The sequence below is a fragment of the Mus caroli genome, unplaced genomic scaffold (genome assembly GCF_978045245.1).
Source record: "Mus caroli unplaced genomic scaffold, Mus_caroli_1 scaffold_5, whole genome shotgun sequence".
NCBI classification, from domain to species: Eukaryota; Metazoa; Chordata; class Mammalia; order Rodentia; family Muridae; genus Mus; species Mus caroli.
In genome coordinates this window covers 56,642,364-56,666,831 of record NW_028227260.1, presented here as the reverse complement: position 1 = coordinate 56,666,831, position 24,468 = coordinate 56,642,364, and the positions used below count along the sequence as shown (strand labels likewise).

At 35.6% G+C, this 24,468-nt stretch overlaps 1 protein-coding gene across 3 annotated transcripts in view; it reads left to right on the top strand.

The window, feature by feature from the left end:
- The window catches only part of LOC110286342 (uncharacterized), a 343,296-nt gene extending 322,177 nt beyond the window's left edge, over positions 1-21,119 (top strand). For 2 of the 3 annotated variants that reach the window (XM_085837621.1, XM_085837619.1), the window contains 5 exons: positions 2,346-2,410; positions 3,896-3,996; positions 18,103-18,259; positions 18,596-19,063; positions 20,669-21,119. In XM_085837621.1, coding sequence (XP_085693747.1) covers positions 2,346-2,410; positions 3,896-3,996; positions 18,103-18,259; positions 18,596-19,063; positions 20,669-21,033 — 1,156 coding nt within the window. In that variant the 3' untranslated portion in view covers positions 21,034-21,119. Of the gene's footprint in view, positions 1-2,345; positions 2,411-3,895; positions 3,997-18,102; positions 19,064-20,668 lie in introns of all 3 variants that reach the window. The other variant, XM_085837618.1, reaches the window with a different exon arrangement.
- Positions 21,120-24,468: the final 3,349 nt, after the last annotated feature.

Sequence of the window (24,468 nt, the reverse complement as noted above, 5' to 3'; positions counted from 1 at the left end):
TGGCCACCATGGCCGTCTTGTGTCCAGTGGTCCAAGGTTTGAGCCAAGGTGGTGGATTTTGGACCAGATCCTGCCAGACCAGAATATAGGGGACCTGATCTGGATGGCCTCCAGGGTTCTGAAAGACAATGGGCTTAACAGCGTAAATGATGAGAAGATTAAGAGTCCTGTCTTGTGGCCAACCCACTCTGAAGGTGGGCCACTCTGAAGAACAGAACGTCCGCCAAGGTCTTTTTCTAACTTCAACAGAAAGATTATGAGCCCTAGTCTTAAAGTACATCCAGTGATCAAGGGTTAGCGTCAGGGGTGTCGTCACAGTCTGTCCCATTTCTAAATCTATAATAGAAATGACAAAGACAAGACAAAAGACAATTACTGAAATAGAGAAAATCTGTCTCCTGTTCTGAGTCGACCAGAAAAGAACCTAGACACTGTCGACACCTTGCCGCCCCATATTGCCGGGGGGGGGGGGGAGTCGGTCCCCCATTCTCCAGATGGGGGTCTGCCAGGCGTCCCTGGCCCTCCTCCTATCTTCCTGGGACATCTCCCAGGGCGAATGGACGGTGGACACCTGAATACGTCTATTCTTATCCACTCCACACTCCCTCCTGGAGTGCCGATTCAAATGAACGTCTGCAAAACCGAAACTGCGATCCCAGAATTCAGACAGACAGAAATACAGATAAGACAGACACAACACCTTACCTCCAAGTGAAGTTATGACTCCTGAGTGGTCGTCAAATCCTGGATGAGCCCCCACATGTAGGACCCCGGAAGGGAGACCCTCACTCAAGTCTTAGGGATCATGAGCCCAGAAAGCCACAACAGTCAAGCTTGCTGTAAACACACGAGGTTTTAATGGCACACAAACCAGCATGCTGAGGTCGAGACCCATACACCACGCAGGGGTAGAGGAGTCTGGCCATGACCCTATTTTCCAGCAGGCTTATAAAGGCAAAAAAAAAACACAACCTAGGGGAAGGATCAGAGAGGAAATAGGGGAAGTCTTCAAGGCACCTGGGACATTGAAACATTTTGTGGTTGTTTTTCCCAAAAGTTCTGGGGAATTAGGCCATCTGGCCGGGGGCCAGGGCCCATGTTCTCAGGGCAGTCATTATTTTATTTTTTTACTCTTCACTATCAGTTGAAGAATTATTCTAGCCAGAAAGTTTTAAATTATAGTCTGTCACTAAGAAACAGAAATCTGTATTGTATATGTATCTCATCAATAATAAGAACCTTTAAAAACAATAATCTTAGTAGCATAGTTTTTACTGTTATAGTCCAATTCATAATTACTAAAATTATATATTTTCAATGTCAATCCACATGATAGTAAATAATTGTAGTTGAACAAAGGAAACTAAATTTGAAATTTTGAGCTATTCATAACTAACATAAATGCTACATTATGAAGGCAACAGTATTTTTGGTAAACACATTTAATATTATTTACAGTTCAGATTTATCACTTCTATCTTTCTTTTTTGGTACTCACGTACAGATTTCTGAATTTCAGGGAAATTAATAATGGCATTAAAATTAGTAGAAGGAGTGATTGTCTTATTCTGTTGTTAGTGTAGGCATCCAGTGACATGCCTTTTGTCTGGCAACAATTGCTCACAGATATTGTCTGATTAAAATCAGCCAATGTATCATTACATACTTTCAACTTACTAGTATTTACCATGAATTTAATACTATGATTCATAGTATTATGAATAACAATTAATTCTATAACTCTCACTTTTAATTCCTGCACACCAGGAAAAAGAGGCAGACAGATATCCGTAAATTTAAGGCAGGCTTGGTCTACAAAGTAAGTCCAGGACTGTCAGGGCTTTGCTGCACAGAGAAACCCTATCTCAAAACAGAAAAATAAAACAGACAAAACAACTATGATTCATGCATATTCAGAATAAGAAACCATGACTTAGTTTTTTTTATTTTCATACACCATCATGAAAATTTGGCCATAAATAAAATTATTGATATGTCAGCCATTTATTTCTTTATTGATAACATAGCTTAGAAGATTTGACTTTCAATCATGCAGCTTTCTCTTATATCATACAGAAAGATGCTTCTTTTTTAATTGTTGTACTTGCCTCACATGATCTTTGTTTTCATTCTACTTGTGACTATATTATTATTGTTGTTGTTGTTATTATTATTATTATCATCATCATCAATAGGCATAATTAACATTTGATGTGAAGGCTTTTTCCTTTTAAATTTTAATGTTTCAACGAGAAAACAACAGTTCTCACCTCTTGTAATATTATTATACTCAATACTTATTGGCTGTTCTACTAACTAATGCTCTCCCCCCCTTTATTTTTCAGTTGGGTTTGTCAGACGATAAAGTTGGCATTTGGATCATCCTTTGGAGATACAGCTGCTAATGCAGGTAATTATTACACAGTTCCAAATATTTATGACATTAAAGATGCAGAAATATGCCAGCCAGTGGCGGGCATAACTTTAACCTCAGCAAGGCAAACACATGTGGATCTCTGATTCAAGGCCAGCATGGTATGCAGAGCAAGTGCCAGGGCTATGCAGAAAAACCCTGTCTTGAAATTTAAAAAAATAAAGAAATATGGTTTAAGTATAAATTTATCATTAGTACAGCTTTCCAAACATGATATTATCTTAAGTTTACCAAAAGTTTTACTATAATTTATTTATCAAATATAAAACAGTTACTATTAAAATATTCATTAAAGAAATATTAAATAGTATCAAAATATTTTCATTTCTAAAACCTGGCTAAAACTAACATATATAAGCAAAATAAATATTATATCATCCTTTAGAGAGAGAAATGGCTTGGCATATTTGAAATTAGTATTTTATAGGTATAATGATCCCTTGATATGCTTATTACTCTCTTGAATGCCATGTAATTGAAAGAACAAATAAATGTCTGACCTGTTCTCTAATGATTTCATGATCATGAATATAGTGGATAATCATGTCTATGCCATTTTGTAATACTGGATATAATTCTATTTGTTGTTGATAAAAATATTTGAGAACAGGAAATAGTACCTGCAGATACTTAGTTCCCTTCAAAATGAGTAAATAAGATTTGATCACTTTCATAGAAGAATCACTTAAAATTTCCTTGAGATCAATGAAACAATAATAATTTTATAAAATATTATCATGTGCATTTTCCAATAATTTTTAAAACTCACTCATGTAATCTGACCTAGAAATTAAAGGAAAAAGAATAAAGGTGGGATAGGCTTATGGGGCAAATAAATATATTTTAGTCATTTTCATATTTATCAAGAAATTAAAACTTATTTATAAAATTGTAATATTTGTTGATAATAAGTTACATTACACTTTATCACAGAATTAGAGCATTTCAGGCTTAGAGCAAAGTTCATTAATATGAGTGAATAAAAAATAAAATTGCTTAAAGAGTTATTTATGATAGTTAATTTTTTAGAGAACTAATCTCCCAACACACAGAAGCACACACATGCTCAAAAATGAAGATCAGTAAGGCACAATCTCTTCATATTATACGCACTACTCGCTACTCACTACTGTTTGCATAGTTGAGCTCAATTCAATTGTCTTAAAATAGCACCAGCAAACAATATCATATAGCTAAAAATCCTAGATACAGCAAAAGCAATAGCAGTATAACTAAAATACAAAGGGTAGTTGAATACATTGGTCTGTGTATACACTAAATAGGCTATGTGACAGAAGGGGAGACAATAACAATGTTCATTTTCAAATGTGTTATATTATCTCTGTTCAATCTCTAGACAATCTGTTCAATCATGTAGATAATGCTGTCACAAAATTTGTGAGTTTCCAACTTTACTGTTGATGAAAGAATTCAGATTCAGAGGCCCATATTTTCTTACAGAATACAGACTTGCAAGTGCTTCAGTTTATGCAAAATGTCTTGTGGCCTTGAAAAGAAATTTCCCTGTGATTTGGTGTGACTACTGCCAAGAAGCAACAACCGTAAGCAATATCACTATTTATATACTTATCAATACCAATCAAATGCATAAAACTCATACTTTATAGTCAGCAGTGTAAAAAAGCATATTTGTACCATAATTCAGATATTATGTATAACAAATCTTAAGTGTGAAATATGAATTTCTCTTTAATAATAGAAGAATCCATAGAGAAATAAATAACAAAAGTATACTGATATTTCCTGCCTTCACTTTGGAGTTCTGGTTAATTAACAATGGTCTGATAAGTGGGCATTTAAGATACAGATTTTTATTTTTCAACTATTGAAAGGATGGTGTCAAGTTAAGTTGAGCATAAGAATGATACTTTCAAATAATAAAATTCTTATTATAATATTATTTTTATTTAGTTCACAAAATAATCCCAGAAGTCTATAGTTTCAAGTAGGTTTCTTTTTATTTTCTTGATTACTTTTTATGTTTTTATTTGCATATTTTATTTATTTACATTTCAAATATTATCCCCTTTCCCAGTTTACTCTCCACAAACCCCCATCCCATCCTCCCTCCCCCTGCGTCTATGAGGGTGCTCTCCCACCCACCCTTGATGACTTTTTTTACATTTAGGCTTTGTGTGTGTGTGTGTGTGTGTGTGTGTACATACTCCACAGTGTTTGTATTGACATCAGAGAACAATTTCTACCCTGTGAGTTCCAGTACTAAACTTAAGTCATTAGGCTTGGTAGCATGTACCTTTACAAACTGAGCCATCTCCAGAGCCTTCCTTCGCATTTCTAGATGGTGTACAATACAGAATTTAGAGGAAAAAAACGATAGTAAGTTAGGTACAGTAGTTCATGACTATAATCCCAACATTTGAGAGGTAAAGGTAGGAGGATTGCCACAAGTTCAGCCTGGAATACATGGTAAGTTACAGGCTAGCCAGGATATATTGTAAGAACATGGAGCAAAAGAGGGGTGGGGAGAAGAGAAAGGAAGGAGAAAAGAAGGGAGAGAGATGTAGGGAGCCAGGCAACAAAGAAGAAAAGAGGGAGGAAGGAAGGCAAGAAAGAAGGAAAGAGGGAAGGGGATAGAAGAGTAGAAGAAAGAGAAGGAAAGGGATAGGAAGGAAAGAAAGGAGGGAAGGGAGGGAGAGAAGAAAGAAAAAGGGATGAGAGAGAAAAAAGAAAGAAATGAATGAATGATTGAGTGAATTGTGAGAAGATATCACATCTAAAATACCATTGAGCTATAATCCTAAATAATTGGTTCAACTCTACAGCAACAGCAATTTTGCCACTTACCAAGGGTGGATCTTCGCACGTCAATTAACCTAATAAAAATCATCTTACCTACAGGCAGGTTTCTCCCAGATTATTATAGATTTCATCAAGTTGACAATTAATATTAGCTATCAATTCTATCTACAGTCAACTTGAAACTCAAACACAACCCTTTAGATTATAACCTTCCTTCACTGTACAAGAGAGATTACACAGTGGGTTAAGAACTCTTGTTACTCTTGCAGAGGACCTGGTTCAGTTCCCAGCACAAACTTAGTAGTTCACAACCATTTGATAATCTATTTCTAGGGCATTCAGTACTCTCTTCTGATTCTCACAGGCAGCAGGCATGCAAATATATGCATGCATAAACATAAAATTAAATAAATCTAGAACAGATTTAAATCATAACCTGCCACTCCTTGTTCCCATGTTCTACTCATGTTCATTTCATAATATAAAATACAGCCCAACTTTAAAATTCTCCAGTTTTTTAACAATTACAACAGTTTAAAAATCCAAAATTAATATCTCACCTAAGACACAGAGCAAACTTTTAACTATAAGCATTCTATAAAATAAAAAGTCACATTCCTCAAATATACAATGGCACAGAATAAACAAGCAACAAGAAAATTCAGCACTACCAATATCAAGTCTCATAGCTCCAGGCCAAGCATCTGGAGCTTATAATGAAATTGGCTGGGGTACAAAGAGCTTAAGCAACCCTGTGACTCCAGATCTTCTACCTGTGAAAAACAGCCTCTTTTAGACCGGCTCTACTCCCTTCCCCAGCTTTCCTTAACAGACATCCATCCCATAGTCCTATAAGCTACAGTATCCTGAAGTCTCCATTGCAACTTAGGTTTCACCTTTATAGCATCACACAATGGCTTCTCAGAGACTACTTGGAAGAATTTCAATACTACCACACATTGCCTACTCTCGTTTATGCTCTGAAATTGTGGAACAGAACTCCACGATCCATTTAATCCTTTATCTCCCAATTTCTGCAAAATCAAAACTATATAGATGTTGTTGCCAAGGTATGCTGTCCACTTGAGATGAAGGCTAGTCTCCTTGAGCCTCAGCTTCTGTGTGCTGACCTTGAGGAAACAATTCCTTATGCAGTTGCCTTTGATGAGCAAGGAACCTCTTCAATTAAGGCTTTCTTTCTTTACATGAATTTGTATCTTCACAAGACGGAAACTCTCATGATAGGGATTTTGTGCTCAGGACACCTTTCCTGTTGTCTCAGTTTATCAAAGGTTTCTCTTTTTCTTCTGCCAAACAAATTCATTCATTATATTCAAATAGAACTTCACTGAACTTAAGATGAGAGAATAATGAAACCATATACTTTCCCAAAATATCACACGAATGAACGATATGCTAAATTTTGATGGAGTCATTGTTCTCTTCTGAAACTTTGTGAGCAGGGCCATACTTCTCTCAGCATTTTTGTCATTCAAGATGCCATTAAAATTGCCCATTAAGATGTGATAATACCATTCCAATGGCCTTCCAAACCTTTCCACATGGTTCCCAAAAACTAGTTTAAAAAGGATAGGGACGACAAAAAAATTATGTCAGCTATAGCTTCATTTCTGATATCAATAGTCTGTCTTAGTTGCTCTTCATGGTGGTGTAATGAAAATACTCTGACCACCACCACCACCACCAACAACAACAACAAAAACCTTGGAAAGGGTTTATTTGGGCTCACAGTTCAAGGTTACTTTCCACTGTGCTGGGGAACTCACAGCAGCATAAACTTTACACAGCTGGTCACATTGCATCTATAATCAATCAAGAAGCAGAAAGTGATGAATATGTGTGCTCAGCTCACATTCTCCTTTTTTTAAAATATTTTTTATTACGTATTTTCCTCAGTTACATTTCCAATGCTATCCCAAAAGTCCCCCATAGCGCCCCCCACTTCCCTACCCACCCATTCCCATTTTTTGGCCCTGGCGTTCCCCTGTACTGGGGCATATAAAGTTTGTGTGTCCAATGGGCCTCTCTTTCCAGTGATGGCCAACTAGGCCATCTTTTGATACATATGCAGCTATAGTCAAAAGCTCCGGGGTACACTACTCAGCTATTAAAAAGAATGAATTTATGAAATTCCTAGCCAAATGGATGGACCTGGAGCACATTCTCCTTTTTTACAGAGTCCAAGATCCTATCACAGAAAATAGTGCCATCCACAATTGATGGTCTTCCCACCTCAGTTAACCCAAGAAATCGCCCACAGGCATGCCCAGAGACCAAATTTTCAGGTGATTTTAGACTTTCTCAAGTTTAAAATTGATAATAACCATCTCAATAACCAAAAAGGAGACTCAAATGAACATGGGAGAGAAGGATTCAGCAAGGAAACTGGAATGCTCAAAAAAAGAGAGAAAGAAAGGAAGGAAGGAAGGAAGGAAGGAAGGAAGGAAGGAAGGAAGGGGAAGGGGAAGGGGAAGGGAAAGGGAAAGGGAAAGGGAAAGGGAAAGGGAAAGGGAAAGGGAAAGGGAAAGGGAAAGGGAAAGGGAAAGGGAAGGGAAGGGAAGGAAGGGAGGGAGGAGAGAGAGAGAGAGAGAGAGAGAGAGAGAGAGAGAGAGAGAGAGAGAGGGAGAGAGAGAGAGAGAGAGAGAGAAAGAAAGAAAGAAAGAAAGAAAGAAAGAAAGAAAGAAAGAAAGAAAGAAAGAAAGAAATTCACAAAATGAATCAATTAAACAAATTTAAAAACCACATCTGCATTAGTCAGGATTCTCTAGAGAAATATAACTAATGGAATGGATATGTATGTATGTATGCATGCATGCATATATATGTGTGTTATGTATTCTGTGTGTGTGTGTGTGTGTGTGTGTGTGTGTGTGTGTGTGTGTGTGAAGGGGACTTATTATTAATTACAGTGGCTTACAGGCTGTTGTCCAGCTCATCCAACAAATACTGTCTGGCAATGAAAAGTTCAAAAATCTAGAAGTGGTTCAGTTCACATGGCTAGAATTCTGAGCTGTTCTTAAGTACACACCAGAAACTAGAAGTAGGCTCTAATGCCAGGGAAAAAAAAAAGAAAATGAAAAAAAAAAACTTGCAAACAAGAGTGAGGTCAAGCAAGGAAAGGGCAAAGCTTCCTTTTTTATATAGGGTGCCAACAAAATGTATGGTCCAGAATAAAGGTGGATATTTCCACCTCAAAAGACCTGGAATAAAGGTGGGTTATCCACTCCAAATGATTAGGAAAACATCCCTCATAAGTGTATGTAGTTGATTGGGTATTAGTTAATTCCATATATATCCAGCCATCCCACCAGCAAAACCCCCATTAACAGATAAGATCAGGGGACAATAATGAATTTTAATGATGGAGGACAATATCAAGGCAATAATAAATATACACACATATAAAGAAAATAATTGAATATGACCAAAACTTCCAAAGTCTGACATATATTCTAGAGACTGAATCTAAGAATACATAGGCTAGAAGTATCTGATATAAAGTCAAGAGTTTTGGACAACTTAGTCAATGAACTATACCTGAGAATTTCATAAACCTAAAGAACAAAACGTATCTAAGTATTTAAACCCGCAAATAAACATGATCAGAGAAGCTTCTTCTACAACATATCATAGTCAAGATGTCAAAACTACAGTGTAAAGACATAGAACTTAAGCTATTAGTAAAAAGTGCCAGTTCGTGGAGGCAGAGACATCAGTAACTATAAAAGCAAGGAACACATGCAATAATATATTTCAAGACCTGAGCATAAATAATTGTCAATCAAGACAATTATACCTGTCAAAGTTATCTATTAAAATTGATGGAAAAATAAGAATATTTCAATACTTGCATAGGTTATGCTACTCCATGACCCACAAACACAGACTTGAATACATTTCATGAAAGCAATGGATGAGAGAAATGAACCAGGAAGAAATTAATCATGTTCAAAACAGCAAATTAGCAAACATCCAATGCTACCAGGGAGGATGAAAAGCCTACCAATAAACCAAACAACTAGAACAACCAGCAAAAGCATTTATAATAGCAAACACTTCTCAACAGTAGTCTTGGATGAAAATACCTTCAACTCACCAAATAAAAACACAGAAGTAAATGGATTAGAAAATAAGTTTCTGCTATCTCTTGTCTAACAAAGAAAAAACAACTCACATAAACAGGAAAACTGAGTCTATGTATAAAAATCAAACCAACAAATGGAAGTTAAAACAAATTAGAATAATAGTTCTTATATCTCATAATGTAGACTTCAACCCCAAGGGATAAAACTGCTGTACATGTTCATGTACCAAGTCTCAAGAGTCCCTAATTTCATTAAATTATCAGTAGGGGTAAAAACACCAAGGAGGTTCTGAAATAATACCTTGTGGAAAACTTCAAAATCCAGCCATCCATCTAAATTGAACACAAAAATTGCCAAAGAAACTTCAGAGATAAATTATATCATAGATGAGCTTGGTTTAACAGATAACTACATAATAGTTCATTTAACAAATAGGGAATATACAATCTTTTTCAGCTAATAATTTATTGTGTTGTATTTATTTCTATATCTGCAGCAATTATTTATGTTTTGATATGTTTTTAAAAGTTTTATGTAGGTAAATTTGTGCTCACATATAAGCTTGGGATTGCCTCTTGCCTATAATACTCCCTATAAAATATTAATTATAAATATGAATATTTCTTTATGAATATTCATACATATAGTTTAAAGGATGAACTTTAATTCCTTAAAGGTTTTTTGGAGCACTTTATTAAACTCAACTCTAAGTACTGTTTTTAAAAATATTATTAAATTCTTTTTATTAATTATTTTATTTACATTTTAAATGTTGTCTCCCTTCCCAGTCCCGCCTCCATGAACCCTCCACCTCACCCTACTCCCCTTTACCTCTATGAGGGTGCTCCACCACTCACTCACCCACTCCCACCTCACCCCTCTAGAATTCCCCTTCTCTGGGGTATCAAACCTCCACAAGGCCAAGCGCATCCCCTCCCACTGAGGGCAAATAAGGCAGTTTTCTGCTACATATGTGGTGGGAGCCAAGGACAGGCCCATGTATGCTCTTTGATTTGTGACTTAGTCCCTGGGAACTTTGAGGGATCTGGTTAGTTGATACTATTGTTCTTCCTATGTGGTTACTATCCATTTCAGCTCCTTCATTTCTTCCCCTCACTCTTCCATTAGTGTTCCTATTAAATTTGTATACAAATTTATAGTGTATTTTGATCATATTAAACCCTCCAACTTTTCCTATGACTACCCTCTCCCCCTGTCTACTAGCAGCAACTTTGAGATTTCCCTTTTTTTTTTTTGAATCTTCACCAAAATTCAGTCTATTTTTTTCAGTGCACACACACACTTATTTTGAATGATAAAATGGAGTTAATTGAGGAAGATGTTGATTTGAGAGGTCCACATTAATATCTCTGATTTTTTCTGTTTTTTTTTTTTTGTTTTATTTAAAATATTTTTTTTCATACAGTATAGCCTTATTAGGTTTTCTCTCCCTCTGCTCCTCCCAGTTCCTCCCCACCTCCTCTCCCATCCAGATCAATCCCCTTTCTGTCTCTGATTAGGTAACAAACAGACATCTAAGTGACAATAATAAAATAAAACACAAACACAGCAGAATAGAACAAAACAAACAAACAGATGGAAAAAATCCCAAAAGGCATGAGAAACAGATATAAATGTGGAGAAGTTCACACACTCAAGATCCCATGAAAACACAGAATCAAGACATTATATCTACAAAGGACTTGTAGGTTTAAAGAGAGAGAAAAAAGTAAAAATAAAAATTAAGTTTTTGGCCGGGCGTGGTGGTGCACGCCTTTAATTCCAGCACTTGGGAGGCAGAGGCAGGCGGATTTCTGAGTTCGAGGCCAGCCTGGTCTACAAAGTGAGTTCCAGGACAGCCAGGGCTATATAGAGAAACCCTGTCTCAAAAAACAAAAAAACAAAACACACACAAAAATTAAGTTTTTGTTCTTTTCCCCACTGAGTCTATTTTGTTTTGCCCATGAAATCTTGGGAATAGAACCAGTCCTGGAGTATGGCTAACCTACTAGGGAGTCACATCATTACACAAAACTAACTCTCTCCTAGCAACTATTAAATATCAGTAGTTCCTCACCTAATGGTGATATTTCATGCTCACCTTACACCCTCTATGCTAGAATTTGTCTGGCTCAATCTTGTGCAAATTTTGTGCAAGCTTTCACAATTACAGTGAATATATATATATATATATATATATATGTCCTTTAGTATCTGGAAAACATAGTTTCTTGGTGTTATCTATGAATGCCATCTTTATTTCCTCAGATGAATTGATATGATGAGAGTCATACCTAAGTTGTATGAATACAAAGCTTGGGCTGAGCCAGAGCCTTTCCTTCTCTCTTCTAACTATCCCTTGTCCTGAGCCTAGACACTTTTAGCCTCCATACAATCTAATATTCCAAGCTGACTGATCCAATCCAGCTTTTCCCAGCTTCTGACTGAATTGCTTTGCTTGCCCTATACAAACCTTGGCAATCTGTTCCAATCTTCTGGTTTCTTGTTATTCTTTGGCTTGTTCTGTCTTCACCTGTGTCTGGTTCATTCTCTCTGCAACCTGTGTCTGTAAAACTGTTTCAGAAAAAAAATTGCTATATATAAACCACTCATCTACTTTCTTTCTGTGAGTGTGTCTTTGTTTATCTCATTGTCTCTCTCTGTATCCCCCCTCCTTCTCTATTTTTCTCTCTCTAAATAGTCTCTATTTCCTGTGTTGTTCTCATGTGAATTGGATTTATCCTATCTCTGACTTATTCTGTCAAATCTTTCTCTGATTCATCACTTTGTCTACTCCTCAATAAGACATCACTTTCAAACATGGCTGTTTCATTCTCCAAGCTAACCTTACCTTCATTGTTTGGGATTAAAGGTGTACACAATGGGCATGTGTGTTTGAGCCAGATCATACTATAATTAAGGGCTTGTCTGCATTTGGGCCAGATCATATCTTTGGCTGTGATCCCTTGTCAGAACAGCCATGTTGCTGGATTGAAATTCCTCTATAGGTATCCACCACTTTTAGCTCTTAAAATATTCTGCCCCCTCTTTCTCAAAGATTCCTGAGCCTTGGGGATAGGACTAAAACCCATTCAAGGCTGAACATACTACACTCTCTTATTTTCTGGACATTGACCAGTTAAGGACTCTCTGAGTTAATGTCCATTGAAATATAGAAACTATATATGTATATATTTGTATATATATATATATATATATATATATATATATCCTTAACAAATGCAAAAAAAGGAATAAAATAATTCCTTGCCTCTCATCAAACCACAATGGAATTAAACTTCAAATAAATAGTAAAATCAACCTCAGAAATTATAAAATACTTGGAAACCAAATAATATACTACAGTAGAAATTAAAGGGGGACTTTGATAATCACAAAATCAAATGAAAATGAGAGCACAGCCTATCAAGAAAGACTATAATTATACGTGCTCATTTAAAAAAAAAGACCTCAAATAAAAAACCTAGTGATGTAACTCAAGGCTCTAAAAAAATAAAAATAAAAAGTCAAACAAATGCAGAGGATGGCAAGGAACAATGAAAGTCATGGCAGAAATTAATAGAGACAAAAAGCAGTGTTTTTTCCTTTGGAAATATTAAAAAGACTGGCAAACCAAACCAAAGATATAGAGAAAGGCCCAAATTAATAAAATTAGAGATGAAAGGGGAGTTACTACAACATAATCTTATTAACATATAAAAAAATCTCAAAAATTACTGATCAATTTATTTCAGAATTGAGTTAAGAAGATGATACATCTTGACAGAGATAGTTTCACCCAAGGGATACAAAATACACAAATCAATAAATGTAACACATCATATTAATGGATTTAAAAATAAAAATCATCTAATCTTCTTAACAAAGAAGAGTCATATAACAATGCTCAGTATGTCTTCATAATAAAAGCCCTGAATAAACTACAACATATTCCAGCATAAAGGCTGCATATAACAAACCTGTAGTTCACATTATACTATAACAAGAAAAAATGAAAGCATTTCAACCAAAGTTCAGATTGAGATGAAGTGCTCATTCTCTTCATTTCAATTCAGTATAGAGGCTAAAGTCTTAGCTTAGAGAAATTAAAACAAGACAAAAATGTAAAGGGGACACTGTTGGTTAGGAAGATGTTATACTATCCCTATTTACAGAAAACATGATACTACTAAAAGACCCAAGGACTCAACCAAAAAACCTTTTAGATTTGATAAACACTCTCAATAATGTTACAGTACACACAATCAACATACAAAAACAGGTAGACTTTATATATGCCAATAACAAACATTAAGAGTGAAATTTGGAAAAACATCCCATTCGTAATAGAACTAAAAGTAAAGAAAAATCAAACAATTTAATAAGGTAAAAGACCTCTACAAGGAAATTTTAAGATGCTGAAAATTCTTTAAGAAAGATATTATATAGTGGAAAGAATTTCCACACTCCTGGATTGAAGTAATTAATATTTAAAAGATGGCTATACTATCAAAAGTAAGTAAGCTGTAAATTCAATGCTATCCTATTCAGAATTTTGGTGATATTCTTCACAAAACTAAAAAAGAAAGTAATCTTAAAATTCATATGGAGACACAAAGTACCATACAGAGACAAAGCGAGTTGAAGCAGAAAAGGCACAGTCAGAATTATAATTTTTCCTGTCCTCAAAATATATGTCAGAACTAGAGTGACAAAAGACAGCATGGTAATGTCACAAAAACAAATTCTCTAGACAAATGCAACATAATAGATAATCCCAGAGTAAATCCACACAGTTGTGTACATCTAATTATTAACAGATATATTTAATACATTACTGAAAAAAGATGTCTCATTCAATAAATGGCACCAGCAAACCTGGACAATTAGCTACAAAAAATAAGTTAGATCCACTTTGGAAATATTAAAAAATGGATCAAAATCCTTAATTTAAACGTGTAAATACTAAAACTGTTAATGTAAAACATAAGGCAAACCTTGAGACATAGTTATAGGCAACAGCTTTCTGACTAGAACCCCAATAGCATACTAAATAGACCCAAGAATTGATAGGATTAAACAAAGTTTAAAACTTCTGCACAGCAAAAGAATTTATCAACAGAATAGAGAGAGATTATATGAAATGGGAGAAGGTCTTAACCAGGTATACTGCAGACAGTAAATCAGCCAATGAGCAGTTGAAGCAGTGCTCAAAATTAGAAACACAAGTGACCAATAAATACTTCAAAATATTCTACATCCTGAGCTATAGAGGAATTTAACAATAAAAATACTTTTTTCTTGGATATTTTCTTTATTTACATTTCAAATGTTTTCCCCATAAAGTATTACAGAGTTAGGAGATGTAAAAATAAATTAAACTCCTATTCAAGTTATTAATACAGCATGTAACTGATAAATACTAGCTAAAAGTTTTCAATATAATACTTTTTCTTTAATGTCACTTTCTTTGATTTCATTTATACATTTACTATATGGTAGAAAGTAGAGAAAAACAAAAAGGCCAGTAGCCTCATCAATCAAATGTTACCAATAGTTAGCGAATGTGATGAACTTTACTATAGCTTCCTTGGGTGTGTGCCAGTGTGGGTCTTTTTTTTTCTTTTTCTTGTTTTTTTTTTTTTTTTTTTTTTTTTGATTAGAACACAATGTGAAGTAGTAGCCAGGCAAGTCAATTAATGCTAACTCTGCGAGAATGAGTATTTGAAGTTGCTTTAACTCTATTTCATCTCCTTCAATGTTTGCTAGGCCCTGGGGTTTCAACACGATTCTAAACTGTTGGTTTGTAAAGTAACAGTTTGTAAAACTGGAGGAGACAGTGATGTTGGAATGGGGAAAATGAACACACAAGAAGCTCACTATTTTAATTCAACCACTCACATTGAACAAATGAGCAGAAGTTACTTCAAGTCTTTGGCTAATTTCTAGAGTTTTGAAAGTTGATTTTGATGTTTTCTTCCAGATTTTTTCAGTGCATTTATTAGAATTTTGTATACACTAGAAAAGTTTATTTGTTGGGAACAAGAAAGGGGGCCCAGGGGAGAGGGAGAAGGGGAAGACCCACACCCTGCCAGAGTTTTACCTATTCTCTGGTCTTTCAGGCGTGGGAGAGCTGCCATACACTTTCCACCCATTCCTGGGTGGGCATTCAAGCCTCTGATCCACTCTTCAGGGGGTGGCCAAGGGCAACCCTACTTGGGAACCCCGGAGCTACTTTGCTAAAGCCACCAGAGTTATAGGAGAAAGGGATGAGGGAAGAGGTTCCCAGCACCAACCAGAGTGAGTGCAGCAGATCTTGACTGGAGCACAGGAAGGCCTTCTAACGGGAGATTAGAAACGGCTCATTAGGAGAAAGCCTGTTCCATCCTCCAAGCGCAGTAGGCCTTGATGAGCAAAGACATTCTATGGTTTTAGAGCTTTATTATAGAAATGCAGGGGGAAAGAGAGAAGGTAGAAAGAGAGGGGAGAAGGAGAGGGAGAGAGAGAGAGAAGGAGGAGGAGGAAAGGCTAGAGAGAAGGAGATAGTAAGAGGGAGAGAGGAGAGAAGACAAAGAGAAAGGGAAGAGGAGAGAGGAGTGAGAGAAGTGAGAGGTAAGAGAACAAAGGAGTAAGAGAGAGCTAAGAGAGCAAGGTGGGGCTGAACAGCCCGTTTTATGGTCTTTACTGTTGCTAGGTAACTGGGGAGGAGTTTAGCCTGAAGGTCAGAAGCTTGGGCCATTGTCTACACAACTTCTAGCCATGCTTCTCTTGTGGAGGCTGTGGGGGATGGTAACTTAGGCAGGAGCCAGAGTTCCAGGAGCATAAGGGAACGCCTACCGTGTCATGTTGGTGAATTATGACTTCGGGGTTCAGAACTCAGCTCAACTGGAGACCAGCCTGTCTGTGCATAGCCCAATACCCCACATTTACTGAGGACTTAACATTTCAGAGGGTAAGTCCATGACCACCATAGTGGGAAACAGGGCAACAGGCAAGCAAGCATGGCACTGGCGCTGTAGTTTAGAGCTTACATTCAATCTACAAGCATGAGACAGAGAGAGCTAAATAGGAATGGAGCCAGGAATGGCCTCAATGCCCACCCCTAGTGACATACTTCCAGATCCTTCCCAAACAGAAGTAAACATACACAAATGAAATGGCTCATAAAACTATATTAAAACAAATCACCATTTGTTTTAATAGAGTTTCGGTTGGAGAGATGACTCAGCAGTCCATCAAAATTGCTGTTTTTCTAAAGGGCTCAAGCCTGTCCTCCAGCACCAATATAGAGGGTTCCAACTACCTAAAACTTCAGCTCTAGGGGATCTGACACTGCTTCTGGCATCTGGGGGCAACCATACATAAGTGGCGCACCTGAGTGTGTGTGTGTGTGTGTGTGTGTGTGTGTGTGTGTGTGTGTGTGTTGTGTGTGTGTGTGTGTGTGTGTGTTTTAATAATTTGGGAGAACTTTATAAGTCCTTTTTCTACCACTTTTGCTGATGTCTTAGGATTTTTTTCCCCAGAGGTCTTTTAAATCTTCCAGGATTATATACTGGTGATAGATATAGGATCAAAGTTCAGAGTTTAGAAGTGGTTATCATATGCAAATGTAAATGTTTAGTATAAATTTATTTTTATATATCATCATACATTATGAAGTTAGGAAACAAATCAGTAGATGGTAGCCACTGAAAATATAGTTTGCTATACTCACACATTCCAAGATAGGTGATATTAGGTAGGAGACACGTTGGAGGCACTAAAATCAGTTATTGTGTTATTACAAGAAAAACAGATGCTTAAAATTTTCCTATGGATTCTGGGATTTAGGAGCTGTCCCTAGTTGCACAGTGCCTATTCCCAAAATAACTGATCATATGATAGGAGCCTAGAGACTAAGGTGATTAGAAGTATGGACTATAGCTTGGTTGGCTTGCATTTGACAAGTATTCTCAAAGGCAACTTGTTTACTGTCTCTAAGAAGTAGCAACCGTGATGGGTCAGTACTTTCAAGATAAGAAATATATCAATTATATTTCTAAACCAATAACAACAACAACAACAAATCAATATATTTCTAAACCAGAAGAAATGATTCATCAAGTAAATGCTCTTGCCACACAACTCTAATGAACTGAGGTTCATTACTCCAAGAACTCTTTAAAAAAATGCCAGGTATGCTTGAACCTATAACTCCAGCACTTTTTGTGGCACATATCCAAGGAGCATAAAGAACAGGATAACCTGTCTCAGAATCAAGATGAAAGGAGAGAACTGATTTACAGGAAGTTTTGCTCTGTCCTCCACACAGCTGCCATGGCATGAATGTACTTGCATTCATACACACACACACACACACACACACACATACACACACGCACATATGCATGCATGACAAGCACGTTGACATACATACAAAAATAGAAACAAATATTTAAAATAATTTCTAGGAATATTAGGAAGTTAGATTTATAAATTGTTTTCCAAGCTATTGGCCATAGATAATATATGTTCTCAGAGGATAACAAAGAGTTTTTGATTAGGTTGTTAGGAAATAAACTTGGAAAACACTAGACTAAAATAATCTATGCCTGAAAGAAATAGATCACTTTGGTGGAAATCTTTCATATTTCTCACTTTGGAGTAATCGATGTATCTCTATAGTGTCCTCGTTAGTATTATCCTGTCCTTATAATAAAAGATGTAATGTATTAGAATCAAGAATATTATTCAAAATGTTGACATAATGAACTGTATCTTTGAACTTGCATTTTCTTTCAGATTGTTTCTGTGAATCCAAACTTCCAGTACAGACGCACTCAAAATATTTCTGATGAGTTCATTTATTTCCGTCCTATTAATGCGGAAAATCGGGAAAGGGCCAGAAAACAAAAACAACAGAATCTAACTTTGGTCACCCAGCAACCCACCCCTGAAGGTATCCATCAGAGGGACCTGGGGCTTATGAATCAGGTGGTGATAGCTACCACCCCACCACTAACTAAGGAATTAGAAAGCAATGCCCTTGTAAAACCAAAAACTTCAGGGCTTCTTCGCATAGAGAAAATACCAGTTAAGTATCTATGGGTCCCAGAATTTCAAAGCTTAGAAGTTACAGGAATTGCCAGTCCAGAGGAAAGGGGGAAAGGCACCGCAATACTTGTTGCAGGTGTTCCTGGAAAGGAGGAGTTAGATGATACAGAAATTCCAACTTTGCACTTCACTGGGTTTGTACACCTGGAGGCTTTAATAAATAAATGTTCACCATCCTCAGAATACAGTCGCCCAGGAACCCCAGGAAATCTGTGGATGGAATCTCCAGAAAATGCAGAGTCCCCAGGAAGTGATGATATGGAAGTAGCGAGAAGCATGTATCCTTTTAGAGAAAGATCCATCTTTCGGCGTTCCTGGGCAGAGCTCTTAGAGGCACCACTAAATAGTGAGGGGCTCCATGTTATCCAAACAGAACATATCCACAATGAAGAAAAGAGAGATATGGGTTGCAACAAACTAACATTACAGGAAGAGAATCAAGTAATCCCCCTTCCCAAGGATCAACATTTCCAGGCTTTGCAAGGCCCTTTCCCCTTGTTGCCAGAGCGCCCTAAGCTCCAAAGGCAACGTAGTAGAAGCTTGCCAAGAAACAGTGAAGTCAGAGGCCAATATTTAAATACAACTGAATTCAAAGGAAGTGCAGAAGAAACGCCCTTCTTCCCACGTGATCATAATTTACTAACAGAAGGTAAGTTTTTTTTCTTAACTAGCTTTCACTACTTTTGTAACTTAAATGTAATTTTTTATACAAATAGACTTTTACCAGTAAGTCTATTTATATGCCACCTACATTATCTATTCATTTCTACACCATAAAACATTTTTATGATGGCATTAGTTACTCTTCCTCAAATTTAACTGTTATATTCAATATTTGATCATTGCAGCCTGACGCTACCAACTGACTATCTCCTCTTGTATGTGAGCAGCTTTTGACAAGAAGGGATGACTTGGCAAATGAACCACTAATATTTTAACCCATAACTGACTAAAAGTAATATTAACATAACATTTATAACATATTTTAAATCCTAGATTGAAATGTACTACTAATTATACAACAACCCTTTCGGTTTATCATTATATCTATGTAAGCATATCCGAAAATGATCCTATACAAGCTGAGTAGTATTAGGTATTTTCATGTCTAACTTCTCTTAGAAACCAAATTGTATAACTTCATGAAATTTATGCCAAATAGAAATATTTCTTTAAAAATAATGTCACCAAAGTACTGAAGATGGTTCTAATGAAAAGTCTGAAGTCTAACCCAAAGTTTATTTGGAAATCAAAATGTAGCCCATTCTCTAATATTTCTATGTAAGACTATAAGAAGTTAGTTATCAAAGGAAGCAATTAAAATATAACCTAAGGTCAGCTCAGATCACATTATCCTTTGAAATGTAAAGTTGCTTCAACCTTATTCTCAAATTGAAAATACTTCTTAAGAATGCTATGGGGTTAGCAACAGGACACTGCTTAGTCAGTAAAGAGCTTGCCTTACAAGTTTGATTTTCAAAAGTCAGATTGAAGAAAGAGACACACACAGAGAGAGACACACACAGAGAGAATACTGTGTTTGTTATCCTAGAAATGAAGTTTGCTGGTAGGCTCACTGGCCTATTTAGGAAATTCCAGGCCAGGGAGAGACTGCCTCAAAAACATTTTTAAAAAAATGAAAAAGTGAGCAACTCCTGGTGAATAAGATCCTAAGTTGTTGTATGGACTCCATGAGCACTTACACACAAGTACCAACATGCTTACACACACACAGGTGCAAGTGCACACACACTCACATACACACACACACCACTGAATAAATAAATACATTAATTAATTAATTAATTAATTAATTAATTAATTACTTGGTGTGTCTAGTTTTCATGGTTACCTCTTTTCTAATTTTTGGTTCTAATTAAATTCTAATTTCATTAAGTTTTCATACTACCAAAGAAATAAAATTGCATAGTAAAAACCTTTGTTCCTAAAGGTCCTTCAGCTTATAGCTCTTCTCTCACTACATTATAGTTACTCCTCTTTCTCCACCTCTACTTTCTAGTCAACCTAAACTTCTGGTATATAAATACTCCCTTATTTTTTATCTTTGTCCATCTTTTGCATCCCAGAGTGTAATTTCTAAATAATAGTTGTATACAGTGTAAAATCACCATGTCATTTTGAGGTAATTGAACTGAGATCAAATTTAGAAATATACTTCTCATCCCTAATCATACCTTGTTCTTAAAACTGAAGCCAATCTTATAGTCACTTATAAACTTGTTTTGTGTTTTAGAAAATATCAAGGAAAGACACAACATGGAGGGAACCTGGCAAAGAGCAATTCCATCACATTCTGGAGAACATTTTCCCATTATGCCAAGATTTGACAATTCTGCAATTCAAGGAAACTTTGGAATTCCTGAGGATAATTCTGCACGTCCCAGAGGCAATATGAGAATTCCCCAGAGCAATGCCAATACTATCCCCATGGTTAATGTTGGAATTCCCATAGATAATCCTCAAGTTCTTAAAGGCAATACTGGAGTTCCCAGGAGCAGTGGTTTTAGAGTTTACATGGGCAATAGTGGTAGACCTTCCGGACATGTGGTATCTTCTCCACTTATTGAGCTCTCAAAGATAGGTGAACACCAGTTGTAAAAACTGACAGTATAAAGCTATCCTGATAGCTGAAGAAACAAAGACACTTAACATCAAAACAGACATGTACAAACTTGACAACTCAATGCTAAATGGGACATCTAAATTCTGAATACACAAAGAACATAATTACCAAATCTGAATTAATCATTTATTAAACTGGATATAACTAAATTGTACCTATCTAGTTTATTCTATATGTAGTACTCAAATATATTCAGAGTAATCTGTAGAAGTGTGTTGTAGAAGTGTACTTCTTCATTGAACAAAATACTAAGTAATTTTAAAATGACAATGTTTCCTGGTAATTTCAGGTCTTCTTGGATATACTTTGATAGACAAATGAAAATGATCTCAGAGGTATTGACATTTATTTTAATGAGTCTAGCTTAATGTCCAAGATATTTATTGACTGAAAGCTAAGAATCCAGGAGATTTGCCAAAAGATTATCGAATATAGTACTTCTGTGAAATATTTTTAAAAGACATCTGGAAAAACGTTCACTAACAAAAGTATTTAAATATGCCTATTTGTTTTCTGACATATACACAGCAAAATTGTAAATATTTATAGCAAGCCTTAAAAATACAAGGAGACAACTAACTGTAGAACTGTAAATAGCATATGTCGTTGTGATGTTAATATAAGACAACAGTAACAGCACCACACGATGCCTAAAATACTGCATGCTAAAACAGTGGTTTTGGTATGAAAGTTAATTTTTTTACCTTTCCCAACCACTCTGTCAATTTGCATAAGAAGATTCAAGATAGAAGATAAAAATTATTGAAATTCTTTATGAGATGAATAAATAGGATGTTCTTCCCAGAAAAATGAAGAAAGCATTTCATTGGCCCAGATGATCAGCCCAGTATTAAAATTAGCCAATCTGGTTTATCTTTACAGTATGGCTTTGTGGAACATTTATTTCATCAATTTTGTAAGGTAGATAAAATATTAGCAGAAGGTAATGAGATTAACTGATAAATTACTTGGGAAGGTAATCTCATTACAAACAAAACCCTGCTATTGTATTTATATTCATACCTAAAATAAATTTTGTGCTGTGTTTTAGGGCACATGGGCCACTATTCAATTTGTATATTCAAAATTTAAATTTTCCTGAATAATGGTTGCTGTTGTTTTTATAATACCAAGGGCAATTTAAAGAATAGGTTACCACCTAACCCCTTATTATGTGCCTTAACACATAGTGCAAGGGGTGGTAATCTTGGGTCTGAAGGCAAACTCTTGCCTTTTTAGAAGATTTATTTGGCCTCTGAGGAAGGAGGTAAAGAGGCTTACTAGCCTCCCTCCATTCACTCCCCATGGTTCAGCATGTGCTTTATGAACCAGGGCTTTGGCCTCAGAAAATAAGGAAAGGTAGTGAGAGTTTTTCTCCTACTTCTTACCAACCCAGAAGATGGGATACCATTTCTGTCTTGAGTCACCTGAGCTTTCCATAGGGTGGCAAAACCACAGAAATCACAAAAAGAAACAGGCAACCATACTTAAGTTACTGCCAATACTTGACTGAGACTAAAATAAAAACCAAGTTGACAGATCACCTTGCTTAACGGATAGTCTACTCTAAATGCTCTCTTGTCATATTGATTTTAGAAAACAGAACTATTGCATTCTAAGTTTCAAAGGAAACCACCTTGTGGGTGAAAAAACCTAACAAGTCAGTAGAAGCTGAGAAATAACTTATCAAGAACTAATGTTTATCAAAAACAAGCAGAAAGAAAGACAGTAAACAAAATTTGGTTCAATTATATATGACACTAATATATAATTGAAGATAGTCACGAAAACACCAACGTCATCATCAACAAAACCCTGCTATGTGAGTGTTATTCCTCATAATCCATATAATTTTGGATGTTGTGTTTAGTGGCTTAAAATTTAAATATAAATCTATGTGTACAGTGGCCAGCTGCTTCTCTCTCAATTTTTAAGAAATTAAATGAAACTGTCTAGTAAAGAATCAAAAATGAAGATGGTCTAAGAAGATGATTCTCAATCCTGTAAAAGTTCTTTAGAGTGGTTTTATTCTTCTAAATAATGTTAGTATCTATTGACCTGAGCAGTGCAAATGTGCAATAGCACATCATTAATTTATTTTCCAAGATTTTCCCCTAACTTCTTAGGGTTCTCCATGTCAAATTAATTCTCTAAGTCGCTCAAAAATATCAGAACTCTACAAAAAAAAAGGAATAAAGATCATAGGTTTTTTTTTTCAATAAGAAAACTTCATAACAAAACTTAGTATAACTTTCAGGAAAGGTTCATTAATTACATATGAGATTTCCATCTAGTCATTATGGTTTAAGTATGTTTTAGAAGTAAAATTCCAAAATATAGCAAAGTGCTTTTTAACAAAGTACATGTGCCTTTTTCAGTAAATATTTCAAGAGCAGAGAGCCTTACAGATATGGAAGATAAATTTTTGTGGAAAATGAAAGGAAATCTAAGAAAACAAAATTAAAATAAAACTATAGCTTTAAACTAAATAAAGTTCTGAATTATTATTTAAGAGGATTTTTGTTTCTTTCGATTTTGAAACTATTACATTAGTTAATAAAATGAACAAATAACCCTAAAGTTTATACTGTTCTCAGATACACTAATCTTCTATAAGTAAGTGTTCCTCAACCCAGCCAACTCCACTACATCCTTTACCTTACTTATTCCAAACCAACTTCTTCTCCATATCCTCCATATCTCATCCATACTTTACTTCTTTCCTCATCTGATTCCAGTGATACTCTCCACGTGTTCACACCACCATATTCATCATCATTTCTCTCAGCCTATTCCCAAGATTCATTCCAACTCCTGCCATACCCTTACTACCCCCTCTCTCAAATCTTACCCCACATAAACCATTAAACTCCAATCCAGCAGTAATAATAAATTCTCCACACATTTTGACCTTCAGGGATCATGAAAGAATGAATATTAAGGTAAAGGTAAAGACCATGAAGGGAATAGAAATATCTAATACCCTTTTTGATTTATAAAGATAAAAATCCATAGTATTAAAACAGCCATGTAGGATTGATGATGCAAAAATGTAGGGACCAGAATACCATGTACTCCCCCAACCATAATTCTTGATATTTAAAATAAGATGGCTTATGCTAGACTTTCAAAGATTATGAAAGCATATACAGAATGACTTTGAAAGCCTCCAATTTTTCCTTTTAGTATATATTATAAAAACATTCTATTTTAGGCTCTTTGAGAAAGACATAAGATACCAACTTCATCTAAATTGTAAAATATGTTGATGGAAAACAATAAAAGATGCACTTTGTGAATTTACCTAGAGCATATTTTTGCTATTAAAATAATATTTTAAGAGTTTATTTTTTAAATGACTCACCTTTAGTAGATTTCCATTATCTAAAACAACTAATATTCACCTACAA